Source organism: Euprymna scolopes, chromosome 45 (assembly GCF_053919585.1).
Source record: "Euprymna scolopes isolate OS-2025 chromosome 45, ASM5391958v1, whole genome shotgun sequence".
Lineage (NCBI taxonomy): Eukaryota > Metazoa > Mollusca > Cephalopoda > Sepiida > Sepiolidae > Euprymna > Euprymna scolopes.
In genome coordinates, this window is record NC_136526.1 from 44,033,267 (window position 1) to 44,057,439 (window position 24,173).

Here is a 24,173-nt window from a genome sequence, read left to right on the forward strand (position 1 = left end):
TAACATAATTGTTTTTCAACATTTTCCTCACAAAAATTACAAAATCTCTGGGTATTCATGATTGTGGTCTGAAATCTCTGATATCACAAAAAAAAAAAAAAAAAAAAAAAAATACCATTTAGCTGAAATGAACTAGATTTCTTAGAAAATCGGCATGGTTTAACATCTTTTTAAAATTTAAACGGTCAATTTTTCTTTGTAATTTATGGAAAAAAAAACTTCGATGTAGAACAGAAATTGGTCTCTTGTTTCTATTAAAACAAAGAATTCACCTCGGAACAACATTCTAAAATTTAGAATATTATTTTTAAAATTGGGTATCGATGATTTTTTGAAAGTTGTGCAAAAAAGAGCATGCAAATATCTGAATTTATATAATTGAGAAAAATATGATTACTTACTTGTTGTATAATTTAATTTTCGGAGCGTGCTTGACGGAATGATGCGTTTTTTTTCCCCTCTTTCAAATGTTTGTCTTTACTTTTGTAAGCATGAAGTGTATGTTGAAGAATTTTTTTTCCAAATGAATTGCAAAATTAGAGAGCTAAATGAAGGCACATTTTGACTACTATGTGAAAATTTGACCTCTTGTTGACCTTTAGCATGACCACCCTTTTTTCAATAGATATTCTAATGATCTCACAGCTAGAGATGAATGAATTCACAAATGATGAGACATAGGCCATTCTAAGTCACCACATATTTGAGGGTCGTAAAATAAAGGAGTTTTTCCCTTTCTTTATTTAAAGAAATTTTATCAACTGGCAGGCGAGTGATTTACGACTTTTAGTCACCCCAAGAAATTTTCAATTGACTCAAGGGCTATATATATATATATATATATATATAGACTGAAAAAACGTTTACATAAAATTATTAAATACTGAAAGAATGTATGTCAAAATTTTAAAAAAATTTGTTTTGCATTATCTGCATTAAAAACAAAATGGCGACCATTGAAACCATTAGAAAAATACATTGGATAATAAAAGTTTTCATATCATCAAAACTATGTCAACAACAACAACTTTAAATGTGAGATTCATTCAAAACAGACATAAATACACCTACAAATAAACTTTTCAAAGCTGAATATTTAGTTGGTCCATATTAGCAATTTGACTAAACAAGATGGTTACTTTGCTCAGAACTGATATTTATGGTAATGGTCATCTCTGAACGCATATATCATGCACTAGATAAGGTGGGCCAAGCAAGGTCTGTAGTCCTTAATATATTCAAGGCCTTTAACAAAGTAGTGACACTCAATATGGTTTCCGTTCTGCTAGATCTACAGCAGATGTGCTTACAGTTATATCTCATAGGATTAGCAAATCTCTCGACGGAGGCAACCTTTCTAGGGCAATTGCTCTTGACATATCTAAGGCCTTTGATAGAGTATGGCATAAAGGTTTACTTCATAAGATCTCTAGCTATGGTATAGCTGGAAATGTCTTCTCAATTATTAAATCATTTCTTTCTGATAGGTTCATAAGAGTAGTAGTTGAGGGGCAAAAATCAGAAGCTCACAGTATTAATGCTGGTGTCCCTCAGGGGTCCATCCTGGGCCCAACTCTTTTCCTGATCTACATTAATGATCTTCCAAATCACATCCTTACATCATTTGTAGACATTTATGCTGACGACACTACCATTTATGGTAGCACATCTAAGACAGTAAACAACCAAGTTCTCTCCAATTCTCTCTCCTCTGATCTTGAGCACGTAGTACAATGGGGAAAGGAGTGGCTGGTTACTTTTAATGCATCTAAAACCAAGCTTCTCTCTTTACATCATCAACATTCTGATCCACATCTGGCATCAATTGAAATGAATGGCTCTCGTCTTGGAGGCCTCAAGTTTTAACAAGCTTCTCGGCTTGACCTTTACTCCTGATCATAAATGGAACACGTACATCAAATCTGTTGCCAAGGCTGCTGGAAAAATGGTGGGATCTTTCTATTGATCCGGTAAATATCTCACTGCTGATGCTATTCTCTATCTATATTAGAGCCAGGTACGTCCAAGGATGGAATACTGTTGCCACATCTGGGCAGGAGCTGCTAGAAAGGACTTGTCCTGCCTTGATAGAGTTCAAAATAGACTTCGTAGCCTTGTAGGAGATTTCCTTTTCTCTTCCTTGCAACCTCTTTCTCACAGAAGAGATGTTGCGAGTTTGTCTCTGATGTATCGTTATTTTCATGGAAAGTGTTCGACTGAGCTTCAATCTATGGTCCCCCCTCGCCAAACTTTCACAAGAAACACTAGACTAGCTGAAAACATTATCAATAATTTTCCCCACTCTTTATCTGTGCCTAAACCTAAACGTAGATTCCATGAACAAAGCTTCTTTCTTAGAACTGCACGCCTGTGGAATTGTCTTCCGTTTTCCTGCTTTCCGGCTGACTAAAATATGGTTGCGTTCAACTCTAACGTAAATAAGTTCTTGATGAGCCGTTCTATATAAGTTATCAAATTTACCAAATTTTCATTACTAATGATTACTATATTGTCCAATTTCTACTGTACACTCTTTACCCTTTATCCTTGAGTGGCCTCTTGGCCTTGATAATGTGGTGATGCCTATGTAAAAAAACAAAAAAAAAGAAAAAGAAAAGGCTACTAATGAAAATTAAATCATATAGTATTAGGGGTAGGCTATAGAAACAAAATTTTTCAAATAAATGCCAAAAGTGGCTTATTACCTTCATTTATATGTAAATAGATGGGAACAAGTGATTTTGTTCAAAACAGGTCAAAATTGGAGGGTCGCTGGCCCCAAACGTGATTTGACCGCGTCGCCGCGTGAAAATGGCCCAAATTTCGCCCCCGAACACACTTAATCACTTATTGAAAGCCACAGGGTGCATTTTTTGACTATAAATGCATTTGTATCATTAAATCTAACATTCCCATTCGCTATCCCACAAGTATAGGGTTTTTTAGGGTATCTCAGAGTTCAAAATGGGTCCAAATTACCCCAAAATTAGCCAAAAATGGTCGGAAATCACGGATTTTCCAAAATGCACCTCCCATGGGCCCAAAGACACCTCTACATGGCAGAAACTGTTGGGAAATGCTTGAAGCAGGCACTCTCCTAACTTTTGCACTGTTAATGAGGGGTATAAGGACCTTTAAAAGGGGCTAAATATGGCCGATTTAGCCAAAGAGAGTCAAAAAGTCCCTAAGAATCAACATAGGTTGTCAAAAAGGGGCTTAATTTGAGTTATAGATGGAAAATTACCAAATAAGGAAATGTTTTCTTTCTGTAACAATGCAATGGCATCTTTAAAGAGACACGATAACATTGCATTGCATTAATTGTGAATTTGATTGAACTTTGCTTTCTTTTTCAGTTAGTAAAATGTAATGAACATGGCTGGTATAGCAGGGCAGATTGACGAAGATTATAATTACGACGATTGGACTTATCTTCTGCTTGATTCTCTTCCAACTGAGGCTGAATGTGTTCAAGCTGTGCAACATCATGCTGCCAAATATGGTACCACGACACAGAAAAATCATATTCACCAGTTCTCCTTGCGATTACTACAATTGTGGCAGAAAGCCTTTGGAAGTGATGTTCGTTATGTTACAATACCTGGGATAAAACAAACTTGATCGATCGCTAAAAATTTACGACAAAGATGTCTACAAAGCAAAGGGTTCCAGACGTGTGAATATGATTAAATGGAAACGAGAGCACCATGTCTTTTTCAATATACTTTCAAAAGATGTGAATCCTGATGAATTTGATGTATATGAACGAAGATTCTTTGTCGATCAAAAGTCTCTCTCTCACAAATGGCTCATTGACACTTTCCACGTCGATATGGAACATGAACGGTTTCTGGCAGAACAAGAACTGAAGAGCAGAAGACATTGAAAATTCAATTTTTGTCGTGCAATGTCATTGGTGCATGGAACTTGACAAGACGAAAACCAGTATTTGTGCTAGAGAATAATGATGTGATTGACGAGCTCTTTAATGCATTATATTGATATTTTACTGTTGAATGATTTTAAAGTAATGTGAAGTGAAGCTGTGTCTTGAAATAACAAAATAATTCCTTTGCTAATTACTCATACCTTTTATCAAGTTATTCAATATATTGGTTACAAATCGAGAAATAGCGAATCGAGGGCCATTTTCATCAATTTTGGGGTAACTATGAGAACAATATGAATTCAGACTCTTCTTGGACAGCATTTTATTGACATTCAATGTTCAATTTACAATTAATTACTTTCTGAGAAGTTGATGTAGTAAAGTTACGATGTTTCTAAAAAGTATCATTGATGAATGAACTAATGATTAATATGTTATGTACCGTAAAGCGTAATTTTGTCATTTTTGGATTGTTTTGACCCTTTTTACATCCCCCAAAGATCTCTAAATACCCTAAATACAAATGGATAAGATAACAGGGTGGTTATTTCAGTCTTCCAACTGTAAAAAGCCATACAGGAGTGTTTATAGGAGCCCGATGAGATATAATACCTGCATTTTGGGGATTATCCGTGATTTTCGTTCATTTTTGGCTAATTTTTGGGTAAATTTGTCCCATTTTGGACCCTTAAGATACCTTGAAAAGCCCTATATAGGTGGGATAGCCAGTGATAATGTTAGATTTAATGAGATAGAGCCATTTATGGTCAAAAATTGCACCCTGTGTGGCTTGGGAGGTGCATTTTGGAAAATCCGTGATTTCCGACCATTTTTGGCTAATTTGGACCCATTTTGGACTCTGAGATACCCTAAAAAGTCCTATACTTGTGGGATAGCCAATGGGAATGGTAGATTTAATGATACAAATGCATTTATAGTCAAAAAATGCACCCTGTGGCTTTCAATAAATGATTAAGTGTGTTCGGGGGCGAAATTTGGGCCATTTTCACGCGTTGACGCGGTCAAATCACGTTTGGGGCCAGCGACCCTCCAATTTTGACCCGTTTTGAAAAAAATCACTTGTTCCCATCTATTTACATATAAATGAAGGTAATAAGTCACTTTTGGCATTTATTTGAAAAATTTTGTTTCTATAGCCTACCCCTAATAGTATAACTGGACGAATACTAAACAATGACATGATACAATGGCTCTATATTGTCAGTGAAACAGTCGCATTTGCGAGTGATTTTTTCAAAGTGGCAACTAGAAATAATGAAACGCTTATCTTTTGGCGATTACATTTCTTTCACTGACAATCTTCCAAAGCTCACTACCGAATGGAAAAATATCATTTCAACTTTTCTTTTTTAATAAAATGAACAAAGTAAAATTATTTAAACAATAAAAGTTTGATAGAACAATGTACATCTGAAGAAATAATGTTTATACCTTCAAGTATCAACATAAAATTTGTTTTATATTTAGAATTACACTTATTAAAAAAAAAAAAAAAAATACAGAAATATATGATGTACAAACTCGTCACAGAACGAAGATGTCATATTCTAAAAATCATGTGGGTTTGGCTAGTAACTTTTCTGTTTGGTTAATAAACGAAAATATTTAATTGTCAAAGGTCAACTAAAGATAAATTTGTCCATAGAGCCCTGTGGTAATAATAAACTTAGAAAATAGGACCATTCAGTTTGTCATTGATGGACGTACATCCAAACAGCATAACATTAATGCAGGAGTGCCTCAGGGGTCGATCTTTACTTGTAATTATTTTTTCTACTGGATCATTTTTTTTATAATTTTTGGAATCTATATCAATTTCGACATAACACATAAGCACCCCTCATCCTAAACTTAAATGATAAAAAATGACAGTTCAATCCAAAATAATGATTAAACCAGACACACACATGTGAACAACGCTTCGCCTCCTCCCTTGAGGCTTACATTTGCAAATATCTGTGGACTTGAACTAACCTCGACAATGTAGAATCATTTCTCCTAGCACACTTCCCCAGATATGTTGCACTAAGTGAAACTAACTTGCTTGTACTCCTCCATCTTCTTTAACATGTCTGGTTATCTTCCACTTTGTCATAAGGACTGACAAACACATGCACGGACTTGGAGTCTATAGTCGTAACACCCTCTCCCCTCATGACTAGAGAATCTTAAGGAGAATTAGATGACCAGGCCTTCATGTGTTTTAGACTAATTTTATGACATAGCGTTAGCTACTTATACTCCCTTTATCGGTCTCCCTTGACACAAGACTGTACTCTAATCAACCATGTCTCTGACAGTATAGATGTAGCACTCTCCCTCTTTAATGTCCACCACAGTAATTGGCTTGGCTTCTGACTACACTGACACAGCTGGTAACATCACACATAACTTTTCTATATCCCATTCCTTGACATAGACAGTAACGTCCCCAACTCGTCTCCCAGATTGTCAGGACCAACAAGCCTCACTTCTGGACCTATTTCTGACCACAGTTCCTGAGGATTGTGTAACAAATGCCCATTTCCCTTTGAGGAATTCTGATCACGCTGTGATAATGATAGCCATAACTCTAAACTCTTGACCCCAAGTTGAAAAGTCACTGCTCAAAACGATAAGGTACTACAATAAGGCTGACTGGGATACCATCAGGGATCACAACAGAGATGCTCCATTGGGAAATATCTTTTCTCTTCCTGCTGAACAGTGCGCAAAGGAGACCACTATATGGTTCAAAGTGACAATTGAAGCACATGTTCCCACACGCAAGTTTTGTAGCAAACCCCACTCTCCCCAATGGTTCACTTCTACTTGCACAGCTACAATTGCTCAAAGGCAGCATGCATATCGCAAATTTATCCAACATAAATCCAGTACAAACAGACAAAAGCTTATAGAAGCTAGAAGAAATTGTAAGAAGGAAACAGCCAAAGCCAAAAGAAAATGTACCAAAACAACCAGAAAACGCATTGAAGCACAGAAATTAGGAACTTGTGACTTTTGGAAAATCTATAACAGCGTAGTAAGTACTGAGCAATCAAAAATTGCCCCAAGTTGTCTACACGGAAACCGAGAAGGCTAATCTGTTTGCCCGTCAGTTTGCCTAAAACTCTACTTTGGATCCAGCAAACCATTCCCTCCCAGATTTGCCTTTGCAGACAGACACCACACTAGATAATCTGAAAAATCACCCCTTCTCAAGTACATGGTATCATAAAAAACCTAGACGCCTGTGGACCTAATGTCATCCTGGCTGTTCTATTAAAAAAATGTTCCACTGAGATTGATCCTGTTCTCGCTAATCTTTTCAACAAATGCCTTAAACGAATCTTGCTTTCCTGACTACTGGAAAATTGCTTCTGTGATACCAGTTTACAAGAATTCTGGCGAAAGAACTGACCCATTAAATTATCGCCCCATTATCCTCCTCCCTCTTTTTGCCAAACTATTTGATTCCATAATTAACCAAGCTTTAGTCCACTACCTCACAACTGCTAAACTTCTATCCAATCAATGGGTTTAAGGCAAGCCCGTTCTACTGAAGATAATCTCTGAATGTATATACCATGCAGTGGATAAAGCAGGGGATGCTAGGGAAGTAGCCCTAGACATTTCTAAGGCCTTTGACAGGGTATGGCATGATGGTCTTCTCATGAAAATCAAATCCTATGGTATTATTGGAAGAATGCTTAAATCCTTAAATAAGAGAAGGATCCAAGTTGTTATCAATGATCCTATGTCAAAACAATATGATATAAATGCACGTGTACCTTGGGGTCGATTCTTGGACCTTTATTCCTAATATTCATAAATAATCTCCCTGATAAAAATGCCTTTGAGATGGATATATTTGCTGATGACACCAACCTCTATAACAGACATGAGAGGAAAACGAATGAACATGTATTCAAAGCAGTGGCAGAAAGGCTAGACGAAGACCTCCAGAATCGGAACAAAAATGGATAGCAATATTCAATGCTTCCAAGACTAAGCTTGTTTCCTTTAAAAACTACAAAAATCCTGCTCAACCACTTTTAACCATGACTAATGATAAATTAACTGAAAGTACTTCATTCAAACACCTCAGCTTAACATTCAAAAGGAACAGGAGTTGGAACAGATACATTGAGGACACTGCCAAAGCTGCTGCAAAGAAGGTGAGCTCTCTCTCTACCGTGCTAGAAAGTTACTTACGCCTGAGAGTATCCTGTACCTCTACAAAGCCACCATTCACCCATATGTGGAGTATTGTTGCCACATTTGGGCTGGTGCATTTGCTACTAGTCTCTCCCTCTTAAAGTTCAAAAAAAGAGTCACCAACCTAATAGGTCCCGCACTATCAGCTAGACTTCAACCACTGTCTCATTGATGAAATGTTGCATTTCTTTGTCTGTTTTACAAGTATTTTAATGGTAGAGATGCTGCCACGAACTACAAAACCTTGTGCCCCCACAACTGGAATACAAGTCCCACACATACGCAGTAGAAATCCTTAGAGGTAAGAAAGCTTTCTACTGTAATAGTTTCTTCCCTAAGACTGCTAGACTTTGGAATTCCCTTCCGGGTCCCTGCTTCCTTGACTGTGCTGACATCCAGAAGTTTAAGTGCAATGTAAACAGACATCTTGCTGCTCAACTCCCTATGAAAATTCGAGGAGAACTGCTGCTTTTTAGTCAAAAAAAAAAAAAAGAAAGTCTATTGCTATAGAAAAAAAATACTGCAAGCCCGTCTGTGGAGACTGACTGTTTACTTTGTAACGTCTAAGGAAAATGCAATTTTACCCAATTTTCCGTTAACTGTAAATAACTTTCACTTTTTGGATATTTTCAGCATGACAATTAAGTACATAATATTGTTTTTGCTTCAAGTGATATATATATATATATATATATATATATATACATACACACATACACACACGAGGGGCGTACAATAAGTAATGCCGATCTAGCTGAAATTTTGCATGTGCAATGATTTATATCTATGAGTTATGTGGCAGATTACAGCTCTAAACTAATTGTGGTTTATGTTTTACAGGTGCTTGAACTAAGTCAGGTGTGAAATGGAGCCTGTTGAACTTCGAGCAGTGATCCGGTTTTTGTATTTGAAAGGATGCACACAACAGGAGACTTCTGATGAAATGAAAGAAACTTATGGTGATAATGCCCCATCATATGACCTTGTAAAACACTGGCATCGTGAATTCAAACATGGCCGAAAGCCTGTGGAAACAGCTCCCAGACCTGCCCCCCCCCCTTCTGCCATTGATGAGGCATTTGTCCGTCAAGTTGAGGCTGCCATTTTGGAAGATCGGCGCATTACTATTCGCCAAATAGCCCAAGATGTCAACATTAGTACAGGGTCTGTGGAAACTATCATTCATGACCATTTGCATATGCATAAGGTGTCTGCCAGATGGATTCCCAGATTGCTTACACCATTCCAGAATCAAGAACGCGTAGAGTGTTCGAGGATGAATTTGGAGATGTGCCAAGAAGATGAGTCAAAGTTTTTCAAAAAACTGATTACACAGGATGAAACCTGGGTCCATCACTATGATCCAGAGACCAAAGCCCAGTCAATGCAGTGGAAGCACTTGAACTCACTACCTCCAAAGAAGGCAAGGGTGCAGCTCTCCGTCTCCTGGACCAGGATGGAGTAGCGATAACAGATTTCCTGGCAAAGGGTACCACAATTACAGGAGCCTATTATGCTTCACTTTTGAGGAAATTAAGGGAAGCTATCAAAATCAAGAGGCGAGGCAAGATCAGCAAAGGTACCCTCCTCCTGCAGGACAACGCTCCGGTCCACAACTCGCATGTTGTCAGATCTGAAGCACAGGGCGTGTGGTTATGAAATCCTCCCCCATCTTCCCTACTCTCCTGACCTTGAACCCTCTGACTTCCCAGCCATGAAGTTGCTTTTGAAAAGAAAGGGTTTCCCAGATGATGCAGCCTTGATTTCTGAAGTTAGGTCATGGTGGGAGGACCAACCTGGGGTGTTCTACAAAAACGGTCTACAGAGCTGCATCAAATGATGGAAGAAATGCATAACTCTGGGTGGTTCCTATGTAGAGAAAGACTAATGACTGTGCCAAGTTTCGTTGCTCTACTCTATGAGAAGTGGGTCAGAGGCATTACTTATTGCACGCTCCTCGTGTGTGTGTGTATATATATATATATATATATAAGCGAAAATATGTGTGTTAGTGTGTGCACTTTTTCTCTATGTCCGCAAAAGACTTTTTCAATCGCCGCGTGTTGATTCGGCCTTTTCATATAAAAGCAAAACTAATTCGAAGCTAGCATTGTTACCGGCACGATTGCCAAGAACATTCAGAAAGCAATCAGCTTTGATCAATGCGGAGTTTCTCCTTATATCAGACAATTGCTATTCAATTTGGACAATCCCCTTTTTATGGGGAGATGGTTTCTCCCCAACATCTTGGGAAACAAAACCAGCCAAAGTTGGGTAACCAAACCCCCAAAAAACTGCCCTGCAGTAAAAGTTAACTCCGCTACTTCTATTTTACCTCATTAAGTCATTAAGTGCAGGCACCTGTCAATTCTGTTTCTACTTAAATAAATTCAAATGTGTGTCGGTTACTCTTTTTTGCTGGCCGAGCGGTTAACGGGTCAGGTTTTTTTCACACTTTATTTTCCAACTTTGCCTCTTTGGGTTCGATCCTACCTACCAAAAATATTTTTTTTATAGCCCCCCCCCCCCCCAAACACAAAAACCCGGGCAACAATTTTTGTAAAAAGTTTCAACATTGTTTTTTTTTTTTAATATATTTAAAAAGGGTTATCACTTCGCTTATTCTTTTGTTTTGATCCCCCCACCCCCAACAAAAGCACCCGGGAAATGCTGTGTACCCCCACTAGTATATATATAAAAGGCAACATGTGTGTACACATTTTTTATATGTCCAGCAAAGGTTTTTTTTTTTCGGGGGGGGGGGGGGGGGTTCTCCATGGGGTTACTACTTTTTAGAACTTTACTTTTTATATACCGTCTAGATCGTAATATCTACGATTTGCGAACGCGCGTCGTGTCTAGATATATTTACATCGACTTTTACAAAATTCTTGCTATTTCAGCTCCTCTCCTGTGTGACCTAATCAACCTGAGGGAGCAATCTGCCCTCATTGGGGAGCTTTAGATCCCCCAGGGGCCTGAGGAGGGCCGAATAATTATGCTAAGATAGCTTTTGACCGATCCCAGATAACGGCAGGTGCCCCGGGAATTTAGGGTGGATAAATATAGATATATTTTAATTCATTGTCACAATAGATATATTTGCTTTTTGATGGGAAAATTTGAGATATTTTGTTATTTGAAAAAACTCGACAACAGGAAACGTGAGGATGTTAGAAGGATATATTGTACTGGCTGAGTTATGAGTAGTGACCTTAGGGTCATGAGATTTTAATATTGATTTGAATTTCAGATCACGGTTGAATCGCACACCCGCAGTTTGGAGTTTAGCAGGATTTGATTGGCTGGCGAAACTTTACACCCCACCCACATCGGGTTGATATGCTCAAAAATTAGTCAGATGACTTTTTGATTCCGAGGGGCACAGATTGTGTGGAGACTGCCGTTCCCTGGAGATGCGACTCTTCCTCCTCCTCCGCCCATCCGACGCTGTCTGTGAAGAGAGATTGAACTTTGAAAAACTTACTAAGAACTGATGATAATTGTAAAAAACATTGTACATAAGTTTGTGAAATAATTCTGTAGAGTAGAATTTACGTCTGTTTTTCTTTCTGCCTGCGGCTTTGATATTCGCTTTCAGCATACAGGATTCAATGTAACAACCCCAGAGAAGGACCAGACGAGTTTCCAGATAAACAGGGGTCCTAGCCGAGCTTCATCAGTGTAGGATTACATGTGTTGGTTCGGCTTATTCATATAAATAAAGTGAAACTAAATTGAAACGGGAACGGTTCCTCGGTTTTTGTGCTAGGAACGTCCAGAAGGCAATGAGCTTTTGATCAATGTGGGGGAAACACTTTATATCAGACAATTGCTTTCATTTGGACACTCCCCTTTTTATGAGAAGCTGGTACCCCCGCTAGTCTATAATATAAAAGCGAAAATGTGTGTATGTGTGTGTGTGTTTTTTGTGTATGTCCAGCAAAGGCTTTTTGGGGGGGGGGCACACTCAGTGGCGTAACTCATCCTTGAAACTTTTTATATACTGTCTAGATATCTAAGATTTACGAAACGAGTATATCTTTAATTTTGGCGACTTTTATATGTTATTTTCACGATATTTCTTGGTCTACACAGAATCCGTAGTATAGACCAACTCCCTGGCACTTGTGCTAGCAGAAAAGCAATGAGGTTTGATCAATGCGGGGGAAACCCCTTATATCAACCAATTGCTATTCCCCTTTCCATCTTGGGGGAAACAAAACTACCACGCAGCTAAAGTTGTGGAAACAATAACAAAAAACTGCCTCGCAGCAAATGTTATGTGCGGGATTTCATTCCCTCTATGGCGTGATGTTTGACATCATTAAGTTTACGCACATGTCATGTAACTTTTTAATCGCTTAATTAAAACACTTTTTATTCCTCTCCTGTCATGGCTAAGCGGGTAAGATGCCAGTTTTTTTTTTTACCATCTTCGCCTCAAGGCTTCAGGTTCGAGCCTACCTACCTACCAAAACTTTTTTTGTTTTTTTACACCGACAAACACACGGGCAATGCTGGGCACTTCCGCTAGTCTATTATAGAAATGGCAAAATGGCGGGAACGCACATTTTTGTATGTCCACGAAAGGCGTTTTTTTGTTTTTTATCATCAGCCTTCTCGTGTCGGTTACTATTTTGGAGAAGTCTCCTTATACTCCCCAAATTATAATATCTAAAATACAAAAACTGGCATTTATCTTTATTTTGATTGAGTTTTAAAAAAATTCCTGGTTTCCGGTGTTTGTTTGTCTTTCTCATATAAATAAAGTGAAACTAACCAAAGCAAAAGGGTATCCACCTAGCCTTTCGTGCTGGGATATCTTGAAGGCAATTAGCTTTGATCAATATGGAGGAAACCCTTCATATTAGACAATTGCTATTAGTTAAGACACTGCCAGAGCTCCCCCTTTTTGGAGGAGCTGGTTTTCTCCCATCATTGTGGGGAAACAAATAAACAAATATGGCAGAAAGCGGAAAGCTTAACTGGCCTCCAGCCAGACGCTCATTTCTGCGTCTGCGTGAACGCATTAAATTAACTATCCATTTATGCAAATTAACTTTTTGATTGACATCGTTAAATTTGAATGTTTTTCGTTTCCTGTTGCGTCATAGCGTAGCGGTAAGATGTCAGGTTTTCTTTCACTTTCTTTTCTGCCTTCGCGTCACGGGTTCTGCCACCACTTTTTTTTTTGGCCTCAACACACCTCCAAACACCCGGGCAACGCCGGGCACCTACACAAGTATTAAAAAAATAAAAAATAAAAAAAAATAATCGATCCGTCAACTATCTAAACAAGCACCAGAAATGGATTCAGTTCCAAATATTGACAAAAAATATCGAGTTAGGCCTGAAAATGATCCAAGCAGTTTAAGAGGCATAGATAACAAAAAAAAAAAGAAAAAAGTTATCAAAAAGCAAGGTAAGCTGCTTTTCTATCTAGTTTTTAAGGTTGTAACTTATTTTAAAGCGTTTTTGTTCTGGTGGAACCCATGCAGAATTTTTTTTTAGATAAAATATTTGGTTGGTTGGTTGGTTGTTTTTGTTTTACGGCATATCAACCCTTTTCAGGTTATTTAATGCCAAATCCGGTGATTTTGAAGAAAATTTTTTTTAATAGAATATATTTGTTTTTTGCAAGTCAGTTTCTATTTAACCCATAGTTGGGACCCTAACAGGTACTACCACTCCGGGTCAGAGTGGACCCGGGAGCAATGGCAATTAGGGTGGCTCCACAATCCCCAGAGCCTGCAAGCTGGGGCGTCACCATCGGATATAGTTTAAGGTCATATCCAGGACCCCCATTGAGGAACTTTTACCCTCTGCAGGGGGCAGTCGGCGTATTCTAATGCCCCACCGACAGGGCCATAAAATATTTGGAGAAATACGCAAATTAAATACGTAATTCAATATGGCCCAAATGGATGGCCATTTTGGATAACTTTGTTATTCTTTACCTAATGTTTACATATTTAAAATGTCTATTTCTCAATGCAAAATGCGTATTTCTCAATAGATTTTAACTCGAAAAGATTACTCATAATAATATTAAACAAAAACAATTTTTTAATGCCTATCAGAATTTTTTCTCGCAATATAAACTCACGCTGTGATTAAGTGACTTCAATTTTCTATTTTTGAGCAATTATCGAGATTCCAAAAATGTGACCCTCTCGTGTCTGCCATTTTTCTTGTGTTCACGTATCACTCGACACTTTTTCGAAGTGAATAAACGCTTTAGAATAAGTTAAAACACGGTACTTATGCACATTGTCCGAGATAATGTAATTATTTAGAAACCCATTCTTAACATGTGTACAGGCGAGTGTTTTGTAACTTCTGAATTTTCGGTACTACTACAGTTTACCGCCGAAAATGTAGACGCCATTTCTTTTGCGGGCACCTGTCATCAAAATAAAAGGGAAAATCAGTATGACTGAAGCATAAAATAAATAGCAAAAAAATTAAACTAGATAATGTTTCCTTCCGGAAAGAATTACTACGTACCCCAGTGTAGTATAAACACCCCCAACCTCATGTTAAGAACAGCTTTCGGAATAAACACCCCCGAACCTCAAAGTTCTTTCCGGAAGTAATCATTATTTAGTTTAATTTTGTTATTTATTTCATGATTTCTTCTTATTTTGACACCAGGTAGCGCCCATTTTCCATTTTCGGCGATAAACTGTAGTAGTACCGTATTTCCACCAACAATAAAAAAAAAAATAAAATAAAGATACTAGTGCAGTGCACTTATTGATCCGTGCTGAAATAATAACGGGGGTTGTATTACTGTACACTAGGCACCGCCAAAACTGAGGGGGGGGGGCAGGTCAGTACTTTTTGACGGACCGTCTTTTTAAAAATCTACCAAAAATCAGGTAATTATCCGATCAATACGAAATTTTCAGCGATTATTAGAAGAATGAACTTTATAACAGTGTACTTATTTTTCATAAACGATATTTATATATATATATTTTTTTTGCTTACAAACATCCCCCCCCCCTTGTTTTGAAGTGGGAACAAATATGCTTAAAATAATCATCTGAAACTGAACAAAACATATTGTGTTGTAAGGGACAGAATTATAGATTAAAAAAAACAAAAAAAAACTTGTTTGCATACTATTTTGACGTCTGAATATCAGAACTTCGATTGTGCTTAATTATCCCGCTTTTGAATTTTGAAGTGTGAAATTCGGTGAATATGTTAAGTAAAATAATTAATTTAAGTTAAGAAAAACAAAAAAAAATTTTTTTTAATATTTATACGAAAAAAGCCATTTTAAAATTTTTGATAAATAAATTAACAATTTTTTTTTAGCGAGCCGAATAATGCATGACCATTATTAAACAGGGCATGCTTTGAATAATCGATACAAAAAAAAAAATTCGATAAATATTGTGCCCTTTGTGTTAAAAATAGCATCACTTTTTTCAATCCCGTTTGAAAACGTTTGCCGCCTTTCGACTACGGTGGACCAAATGCGCTGAAATAATTTTTTTTTTATTCTGCTTTAAATTGCCCCCCCCCCCCCATTTTGGGGAGCCTGGCCCCCACACACATACACATTAAAAACCAAACTCATACAAATGGTCACCCATCTGGTACTGGCCAGCCTCAGCTTAATACATTGAAATTTTCGTCACTGAAAAATAAGTTTTTTTGGCCTGTTTGATCTTCCATAGTTTTCTCCTTATCAAACGCAAACGTAAACAGTGTCGATCTAGACTCTACATCGACGCGAAATATCTGGTTACCTATATGAATAAGTGGAATTATTTGAAATTCAGGTACTTATATTATAATATATTTGCATATTCTCTTAGAAAATCATCCTAAATCTTAGACAATAAATAAATAAATTAATTATTTCAAAAACCTTTTTTTTTTTTTTTAAATATTTAAGTAGGTTTTTTGTGCAAGACAAAAAATGTCAATTGTTAACTTTTTGGGAACATTTAACATTTAATTAAAAATAGTAGAAAAAGTTTTACATTATTCTGTTTTCTATATGATAAAATTCAGCGTTTTATCTTTCTGGAAAAAAAAAAAGTTACTCAGAAATAATGGATTTTAATAAATGTAATTTAGTTTTAAAAAACAACAACTTGATTTTGCGGCCATTTTTGGCGGTGCCTACAGTACACATAGATTTGGCACTGCCTAGCCTACTGTACACATAGATTTGAAAAAGGTGTAAAAAAAAACAAATATATAACAAATAAATGTTATCAAAGGCAAGATAAGTTACTTTTCTACCAAACTGGATATAATTTTCATGTTTTTAAAAATTCAAAATGGCACCAGACTTTCTCTTTAACACGGTAAGTGTGGGAAAAGGGGCTATAAATATAAAACTAGACAAAATACTGTAGAAACTCGCTCATTATATGTTACCGTGACATGGGTTGATATATATTCGGTGGGGTTTTAATAGTATTTTGTCTAGTTTTTTATTTATAACACCTTTTCCCAAACTTACCGTGTTAAAGAGAAAGTCGGGCGCCATTTTGAATTTTCCATTACATCGGTAAACCCTGTATGCTTTTCGAGCTAAATAAACATGTTACATTCAATAAAAACATGAAAATTATATCCAGTTTGGTAGAAAAATAACTTATCTTGCCTTTGATAATATTTGTTATATATTTGTTTTTTGACAACTTTTTCGAATCGGTATTATTATACAAACACCGTGACAGCGTTAGGGTTAGGGTTTAGGGTTAGGGTTTAGGGTTAATTCGCTGTCACGGTGTTTGTATAAATTTACCTTCGAATCTATGTGTACAGTAATACAAACCTTAATAACGTTATTATTTAAAAAGCCGTTCTTAACATGGGGTATTTTGTATCTATTCTATACTTTAATCTTAAAATTGAATAAAAAACCCCATAAAACTTTAAACTTGGAAATACGATTTTAAAAAAATAGCGCGAATCAGTAAGTGCACTCACTACTAGCGCCAAAAAAAAAGAGGTAGCAGAGAAACAAACAAAAAAAAGTAAAAAAATGAAAATCGTAAAGCTTAAAAAATACTATTTAAAAAAAAAATAATACAAGATACAAGAAGTCCATAAGCACCTAAAACACTAAAAACCTATCTAGCTAGGTAGAAGAGTAACTTATATTGTCTTTGCTCAGATTTATTGTTGTACATTTGGGCTTTTTGTTTAGCACTTTTTCGCTTTGTTGCTTATAGTAAAATAAATAAATAAAACTGCCAAGGGCAATAATTGCGGAAGTAATATAATAGAGTTATCGTTCTTGGCTGTTTTATTTTTTTAAAAATTTATTTCGTAAACAATAGAAAAAAAACGTCATTACGTTTGTTTAATTTCTATTAAGACTTAAACATTTTTAAAATTTTTTTTTTTTTTTTTTACACAATTATACGTTGTCATACAAATAAAAACAATAGATTTTTTGCTTGTGGTTCTATGGACAAGAATCACCATTTTGTTATTTGTTGCAATAATGTCGAGTGGCTTCTCGAAACTTACCGTTCCACATTTTGCCCATTTCTTCAGAGATTGATGCCAGGGCTTCGCTTCTGGCCGTCGGACTCGTGTATTGCGGACATTTGGAATTCCAAAGTAATTCGTGTTTCCTGTAAACGGCCACGAATCGTTTAATCTCCCGAGGACTCAGCGCAGTACTCGTTCTCCGGTTGTTGATGTTATTGGAATTCATGATGGCCGAAGAGGAAGACGACAACGTCTTTTTCGTTAACGCAAGAAAGAAATGCCCTTTTAGAAATACCAAATGGGGTTATTACACAATGAATAATAATAAGAATATAAGAAAAAAATAGATCTTTGTTTTGAAGATACGCGCCAAGATGGACGGGACCGGAAGTGAAAAACGAACTCGCGTACAGGAAATCTCGCGAGAACACCGGTTTACACGAGATGATCTATATATTTTTTTGAAAATTGATTTTTATTTTATTTTGATTAATATATTAATTAAGGAACATAAATTACAAGATTATAAATAAAATATTATTAAAAGAAGTAAGGCTATATCTTACACATGGAACGGTGTTAACCGAAAAAATTCCTACCTTATACTTCAGTCCAGGGATGGGCCTTTAGGACCACTTCTGTGGGCTTTGGTGTAAATATTAATATTTATCTTTGTAAAAAATAATAATATTGCTTGTTACGCCTTTAATAATTATGCATAATTCACCACACGCACAGACAAACAGACACACACACACACACACACACACACACACACACACACACGCACAGAAATAACTGTATTTATTCCCAGACGTGAAAACCGGGTTTGTTTTACTGTACACATAGATTCGAAAAAGTCGTCACAAAACAAATATATAACAAATAAATGTTATCAAAGACAAGATAAGTTACTTTTCTACCTAACTGGATATGTTTTTAGTGTTTATATTTAATGTAACATGTTTATTCAGCTCGAAAAACATACAGTGTTTACCGATGTATTGGAAGATTTAAAATGGCAGCCGACTCTCTCTTTGAGGCGGTAAGTTTGGGAAAAGGAGTTATAAATAAAAAAAAAACAGACAAAATACTGTTAAAACTCGCTCAATATATGTTACCGTGACATAGGATGACATATATTCGGCAGGTTTTTAATAGTACTTTGACTTTTTTATTTATAATTCCTTTTCCCAAACTTACCGTCTCCGAGAGAGAGTCGGCCGCCATTTTGAATCATCCAATACATCGGTAAACACTGTATGTTTTTTGAGCTGAATAAACATGTTACATTAAATATAAACACTAAAAACATATTCAGTTGGGTAGAAAAGTAACTTACCTTGCCTTTGATTAAATTTATTTGTTATATATATTTTTTTGTGACAACTTCTTCGAATCTATGTGTACAGTAAAACAAACCCCTATTTTTTGGTTGGGCCAGCATATTGCTAGTGATTAACTTCATCATGATACATGTGTAGTTTCTGTTCATTGCTGTGATCTGCACTTCGTATGCGCGGTTAAACACACCTAAAAAAAAAAGAATGCGTTCACTTCTTGTTCTAAAAAATAACAAGTAAATAAATAAAAACATAAGTACGCGCGCAAACAAAAATTTAAATTTCAGAGTGTAGAGAATAGGAACGACCATTAAGACGGGACACACAAAAGAGTGACACCGTCGTCTGATTAGTAGTATATATAGAGCACGCATGCACACACCGGGAGAAGAACGACGATAGTCGACTCGGAAACCTTACATGGCGCTACGAACAGGATTTATTTTTCAACATAATTTCTTTTGCACGATTTGTGGAGTATAATGGCGTCAGGACAACACGAGGATGGCCAATACATGCAGTTGATTCAACAACTAATAAATCTGCAAAGAGAAAACAATGAGCTTCGCGGAGGGAGTGCCTCGAGTCGGTCTAACACCAAGAAACCAGACCGGCCACGTATCGAACATGGATTCACCGACGCGGACTGGGCGCTTTTCATCGACTCGTGGGCCCAATACAAACAAATGTGCGGCCTTACCGACCCCGTGGAAATCCGCAATGAACTAAGGACAGCCTCAAATGAGGTAAATAGACTTTTATTTGACTTAGTTGGGCCTGGAACCCTCAATTCTGTCACAGAGGAACAACTCTTAAGGCATATACAGTTCATTGCGGTGAAAGGTCTACACCCGGAGGTGCATAGACATAAACTTCATAACATCAGACAACAGACGGGGGAGGGACCCACACAGTTCTTGGCAAAGCTTCGGTCCCAGGCACGGTTTTGCAATTTCACGGTTCTGTGCCCCAACGAGAACTGCCGGCAAGCCGTAAACTATTCGGAGGACATGGTAGCTGGCCAACTCGTAGCTGGTCTGGCAAATGCGGAGTACCAGTGTAAATTGCTGGCCGAAGCAAATATTCTAACCACTGTAGAGCAGAAGCTTCACAGGCTGGTTAGTTTAGAAACTACAGAGACGTCTGCTCCTCAGTTGCAACGAGGCTCAGAGGGACATTCGACTTTTGGCCTACTAACAACCGAGAAAAAACCATATCGGAAGGAGCAGCCGCTCAAAACCCCTCAGAATAGTCCTTGTGAAGGGTGTGGGAGGACCTCACACCCCAGTGGGTTAAAAGGGCGGAAGAACTGCCCGGCGGAGTCAACAAACGATGCCACACGTCAATCGAGTATTTTCGGCAGCAGAATGGAGGGGGCACCGGCATGTTACAATCAAAAAGGTAGAATAGCAGCAGTGCCACACCTTGCATGGAGCAGTGGTGGGTTCAGGAGAAGTCCCCCTGAGCCACCACCCTCATTAATGGTCGATGTGTCCCTGATACCAGAGTCCCAGGCTAAATTCGGGTGCGCTTTGGATAAGGGAGTAAGCCGTCGAAAACACCGCATCCAGGCCATTGCAGATACTGGTGCCCAGACGTGTTCGAGTGGCCCAGAAATATTGAAAATATTAGGGTGCACCAGCAGGATCTTGATACCTACCACCCACAGGATACGAGGAATCACAGACGAACCCCTAGATATCAAGGGGGTGGTCCTGACTCAGATTAAGCTCGGTCAGAAGGAAACGCGACAAGTGGTTTATGTTTCAGAAAACACGTCAGGATTCTACTTGTCAGAATCGGCCCTCAAAGACCTAGGAGTAATCAATCGCGACTTCCCGCATCGAGTATCAAAGGCCGATTTATCGGCTTCAGAAAGTGGGACAGCACCGTGTGGATGTCCGAAAAGAGAATCCGTCCCGGACAAGCCAGCGAGGATCCCGTTTACCCCCACTGAAGATAATAGGGAACGGTTAGAGAAGTGGTTACGTGAACACTTTAAGTCCAGCGCATTCAACACCTGCCCTCATCAACCGTTACAAGTCATGGTAGGGAGGCCGCTGGATATAACTTTTACCCCGGGGGCGAAACCATCGGCCATACACACACCCATTCCAGTCCCTCATCACTGGAAGAAAAAGGTAAAGGATGATTTGGATCGAGATGTTGCGTTGGGTATTATCGAACCGGTACCAGCAGGCACACCTACGATCTGGTGTTCGAGGATGGTAGTCGCTCCAAAGAAAGACAGGTCACCAAGAAGGACGGTAGACCTACAAAAATTGAATGCAGCAACGATGAGAGAAACTCATCACACACCGTCCCCTTTTAATCAGGTGTCCGTGGTGCCTGCCCAAACCAAAAAGACTGTCTTGGACGCATGGAATGGGTACCATAGTCTGCCACTCTCCCCAAAAGCCCGGGACGCGACCACGTTCATAACGGAATGGGGTCGTTATTGGTATCTCAGGGCTCCTCAGGGTTTTCACGCATCCGGGGACGGGTACACGCGCCGGTTCGATGATATCACAGTTGACATGCCTCGAAAGACCCGGTGCATAGACAACACACTCCTATGGGACAGGTCCTTAGAATTGGCTTTCTGGCATACTGTGGACTATATTACCCATTGTGGTAAAAGTGGGATAGTCTTTAACCCTGACAAATTTCAATTTGCTGACGATGAAGTTGAATTTGCCGGCTTTGTGATAACCTCGGACGGCGTGAAGCCAACTAAAAAAATGACGGAGGCTATTCTCAATTTCCCGACCCCAACGAGCATTACTGGTATCAGGTCCTGGTTTGGTTTAGTTAACCAGGTGTCGTATACATTTGCACAGGCCGATATAATGGCCCCTTTTCGAGAGTTGCTGCGGACAAAGAACCGTAAATTTTACTGGGACGACACATTGAATAGACTTTTCGAAGAGTCGAAGAGGGATATCGTTCAGAAAATCGAAGAAGGGGTGAAAACCTTCGATATGAACAGAGCGACCTGCCTTTCAACCGACTTCAGTAAGGTTGGCATTGGGTATTTTCTGTTCCAGAAGCATTGCCAATGCCCAACGGAATTAGGTCCCAACTGTGGTAAGGACCACTGGAAGATGATTTTGGCCGGGTCTCGCTTCACGAAAGATGCAGAATCTCGTTATTCCCCTATAGAGGGGGAGGTCCTAGCGCTAATTTATGGCTTGGAGTCTTGTAGGATGTTCATCCTGGGATCCCCAGACCTATTGGTCACCGTGGACCATCAGCCCCTAGTGAAAATTTTCTCGGATCAGATCCTGGAGAATATAAAAAATCCCCGCCTGTTCTCATTCAAGGAGCGATCGTTGATGTACAGGTTCCAGATTAAGCATGTTCCCGGGAAACTCAATGCAGCACCGGACTGCACATCCCGATACCCGGCGCCGTCAAGACACAGCAGACTAAAGGGCACTGACACTTCCCAGCAAATCGAGGGGAGTATACAAGCATCCATCATAGCTGCATACGCACATGACCCCAAGTTCCGAGCGATCACCTGGGATAGGATAGTCGCAGCTGCAGCCACCGATGAGGAGTGCCGAACGTTGGCGTCATACATTCAAGACGGGTTCCCAAGGTCACGCCACGAACTACCACCAGAAATCCGGCAATTCTGGCCGATGGCAGACCAACTATATTGTCTGGAAGAGGTACCCATAAAAGGGGACAAAATTTTGATACCAAAACGGCTTAGAACCGAGGTGTTAGAGGCATTATACTCCGCCCATCAAGGGGCGAATGGTATGTTGGCTAACGCCAGACAACGGTTATTTTGGCCTGGTTTAGACGCCAGCATCCGACAAACAAGGGCGCAATGTCGGAGTTGCAATTCGATCGCCCCATCCCAGCCTAGGGAACCATTAATGCCACCCATAAACCCGGAATTCCCATTTCAAAAGACAGTCACTGACTTGCTAGATATGCACGGAAAAAGTTACATGGTATACGCAGACCGATATACCGGTTGGATTGAGGTCGCACCACTACCATCAGGAAGGGCTGCAGCGGTGTGTAATGCCCTGAGGGTTTGGTTTTGCACGTATGGTGCGCCGGAGGAAATATCATCCGATGGAGGGCCACCATTCGATTCACTAGAATACAAATCGTTCCTAGAAGACTGGGGCGTAAAAAGGCGCATATCATCTGCACATTACCCCCAGAGTAATGGCCGAGCTGAATTGGCCGTAAAAATGGCCAAAAGAATGCTGATGGACTGCGTTGATGGCTACGGACACCTACATCATGATCGGGCAGCACGGGCGATGATGACTCATAGGAATATGCCCAGTCAGGACCTTATGGTCGAACAGTAAGGGGCCATCTCCCCGCACTTCGCAAAAAATACTGCATCCACAAGCGTTGGACGGAGACCAGAGATTTGAGAGAGAGGGCGATGGCGAAAAGGCACGTACTTAACAAAGAACAGTACGACATACACAGCCGCCCCCTCCAACAGCTCCGAGTCGGTGAGTCTGTGCAGGTGCAGAATCAGGAGGGACCAAATCCACGACGATGGGCGAAAACTGGGAGAGTCGTCGATACAAGGGTAACAGGCAGTACAGGATACGGTTGGATGGTAGCGGCAGGATTACATTACGCAATCGCCGTTTCCTCAGGAAAATCAAACCGGTCATGGATACGCCGGAGTATCCACCCACTCAACAACCCCATCAACCCCCTCCCCAAACACCAAGAAGGGAGGACAGCAAACCACCGTGCAACATGCATGAGATGATGGAGGTGGAAGAAGCTGATTGTGACACATCAGAAACAGATATGGAGGTGGACCAAGATCCGATCAACCACAAGCCAATGCAGACGAGTCCGGTCCCACGACGCAGCATGAGGGTAACACGAGCACCAAGGCCACTTTCCCCTCAAATGCAACGACCAACTCACTACTACACGGAATTCTCCAGTCACATGACCACAAAACGACGGTAGTGTGGTCACATGGTGGGGGGAGGGCATGTAGAGAATAGGAACGACCATTAAGACGGGACACACAAAAGAGTGACACCGTCGTCTGATTAGTAGTATATATAGAGCACGCACGCACGCACCGGGAGAAGAACGACGACTATGACGATAGTCGACTCGGAAACCTTACACAGAGGTGCAAAGATTTAAATTCTGCGGGGAACAAAACTTAAAATGTGTTTTGTTTGGCAGATGCAGTTGAAAGCATACCACGTGACAAACGAATGCACTTCTCGGCCAAT

At 39.2% G+C, this 24,173-nt stretch overlaps 1 protein-coding gene across 1 annotated transcript in view; it reads right to left on the reverse strand.

Moving 5' to 3' along the window:
- The window catches only part of LOC145269511 (uncharacterized), a 33,114-nt gene extending 15,134 nt beyond the window's left edge, over positions 1-17,980 (reverse strand). The window contains exon 1 of the mRNA XM_080125253.1: positions 17,618-17,980. Coding sequence (XP_079981379.1) covers positions 17,618-17,807 — 190 coding nt within the window. The 5' untranslated portion in view covers positions 17,808-17,980. The remainder of the gene's footprint in view (positions 1-17,617) is intronic.
- Between the last annotated feature and the right edge of the window lie 6,193 nt (positions 17,981-24,173).